We start from the raw sequence: 2,090 nt of genomic DNA on the forward strand, positions 1-2,090 counted from the left end.
CTAACTGGGCTTGCCCTTTGGTGACATCCCAGAATCTGAGTCTGTCATCTGGTATAACCTATTAGAAAGCCCCCAAAGTCTCCATGGAAAGGCAATGGCCCACTGGACCAACCCAACCAAGTTATACCTTACTTTCTCTACCTACAGGCTGCCTCCCCTGCCATGGGGAGACAGACATCGAGGAGATCTGCTGGGCCCACAGGAGCTCCAAGGGAAATCACAGAAATGTTCACCTTATATATAAAACTGCTTTATTAAAAAGTCAGCTACTAGGAAAACAAAGCCCTGACAAGGCTTCTATCAAAAAGTACAAATTTTAAATAAATGCATCAGAAAAATGGCAGCCAGATATACCAGCCACAGTCACAACCTCAAAGGCCTTGTAGGGAAGGGAGAATTAGGGAGGAGTTTCCTAGAACTCAAGGAAGAGGCTGGGCACAGCGGGTCTTTGGGTGCCTGCAGATCTGGGTCCTGGAGCTACCAGGCAAGGACCCTGCTTCTGTTTTCCTTTCGTTGGAAAAATGGAAAGAACTGGCAGGTGCAGGAAATTTTGAGTCTGGAGCAGAAAGGCACAAAGGTCATTTAAAAGGTATGATTACTCACTCCAGTCCTGAGGCACATGGGTTGAATAAATGGGGGATCAGAGCCACAGGGTCCCCTGGCTCTGGTCATGCTTGCCCCTGGCTGGTACCATCTCTGAGTTTGGCCACAGGTTCAATTAAGGTAGACCAAGTGGACTGCGTAATCCCAGCAGCCTGGGATCTGGAGCCAGTCTTTAGATCAGGTATGTTGCTTCGCTGGCAAACTGGTGTCTGTCCCTCAAGAGACCCCCCCCCCCAATGAGGAGCAGCAAGTCTCCTGCCTAGCCCTGTCCTCTGAGTCACTGTGGGCACCCACCCTGGACAAGGAACGTCTGAGGGCAGTCTCTGCCACCAGGCATCCTGAGAAGCCCCAAGCCCCAGAGCCAGGGTTCCTCCGAATGACAGGCAGAAGCACAGGCAGCTGGCGTTGAAACCAGTCCCCACCAGCTGCTGGCCCCACTCCCTATGGTCACTGCTGACACGCCTCCTTGGTGACATTAGGCAGTGGGTAGGCAAAGAGGGAGAAGTCCAGGATATACTTAGGCAGCACATCGTGCAGCAGGGCGCGGGGGGCACTGCACAAGTGGTAATGCAGGCTTTCGGGACTGGCTGGCCGGTACCAGGCCTGGCGAGCTGGAAATTGGACGTGGGGTGGTGCCCGTACCCACTCCAGCACCTGATTGGCATCAGCCTCCAACCTCTCATAGGAGCCCACAAAGTCATAGTGCACGGCACAAGGCTGGCACAGGTGGTACACGGGCATCCAATGCTCATTCATGCGCTCAGGGTCTTCGTCCACCAGGTATCTCAGGAACTCGGGGAATGTGACATCGTCGCCTGCGGGGCTGGGCCCCGCTCCAGCCCTGTACCGCCTCACTATCTCAGCCCCGTAGCGTTGCTGGTACTCCCGGATCTCGCCAAACTTGTTGCGGTAGGCAGAGAGGAGGCGTTCCAAGGGGTCCCGCACAAACAGGAACTTAAAGTAGTGCTGCAGGCGGTAGCGAATCTCCTCAGGCCGCAGGTCTGCCAGGAACACCAGGTCACTGCGGTGGTCCATCTTGAGGCGGACGTCCACGCTGTCCAGGACACCCGCCAGCACCTTTAGCACCCGCTTCCAGTTAGAGCAGGCCACCTTGGGGACGTAGCAGTAGAGGAAGCGGTAACGGTCACTTACGAGGATGTGGCGCAGCAGGGTGCGCCGCTGCCCCACCGGCAAGTCCCAGGGGTCCCGGGGCATGCCCGGCTGTCCGCACACCGCCCGCAGGGTCCTGTTCCGGACGTCCTGCCGCACTTGCAAGTCCGCGTCCCCAGCACTCAGGGACAGGCCCCCAGGCTTGGGGGCTTTCCCGCGCCAGGCTGCGCCCTCGCGGCCGGGCGGGTGCAGGGGCAGGGGCTTCATCTCGGCCAGGATGCCCCGCTCGATCATGAGCAGCAGCCCGCTGGAGGCCACGATCACCGCGAACATCAGCATGGACGGCAGCAGCAGGGGCGGCCCTCCCAGCCCCGCCC

At 58.1% G+C, this 2,090-nt stretch overlaps 1 protein-coding gene across 1 annotated transcript; it reads right to left on the bottom strand.

Annotated features, from left to right (window-relative positions):
* Positions 1 to 234: 234 nt before the first annotated feature.
* Positions 235 to 2,084, bottom strand: CHST14 (carbohydrate (N-acetylgalactosamine 4-0) sulfotransferase 14). The gene has a single exon (XM_011932619.1). The coding sequence runs from the start codon at positions 2,050 to 2,052 to the stop codon at positions 1,051 to 1,053; it is 1,002 nt and encodes a 333-aa protein (XP_011788009.1). The 5' UTR covers positions 2,053 to 2,084; the 3' UTR covers positions 235 to 1,050.
* Positions 2,085 to 2,090: the final 6 nt, after the last annotated feature.

Source organism: Colobus angolensis, unplaced genomic scaffold (assembly GCF_000951035.1).
Source record: "Colobus angolensis palliatus isolate OR3802 unplaced genomic scaffold, Cang.pa_1.0 Scaffold97, whole genome shotgun sequence".
Taxonomy (NCBI): Eukaryota; Metazoa; Chordata; class Mammalia; order Primates; family Cercopithecidae; genus Colobus; species Colobus angolensis.

Excerpts from the sequence above, each read along its gene's own strand:
- CHST14 (XM_011932619.1), bottom strand. The coding sequence starts at position 2,052 with ATGCTGATGTTCGCGGTGATCGTGGCCTCCAGCGGGCTGCTGCTCATG.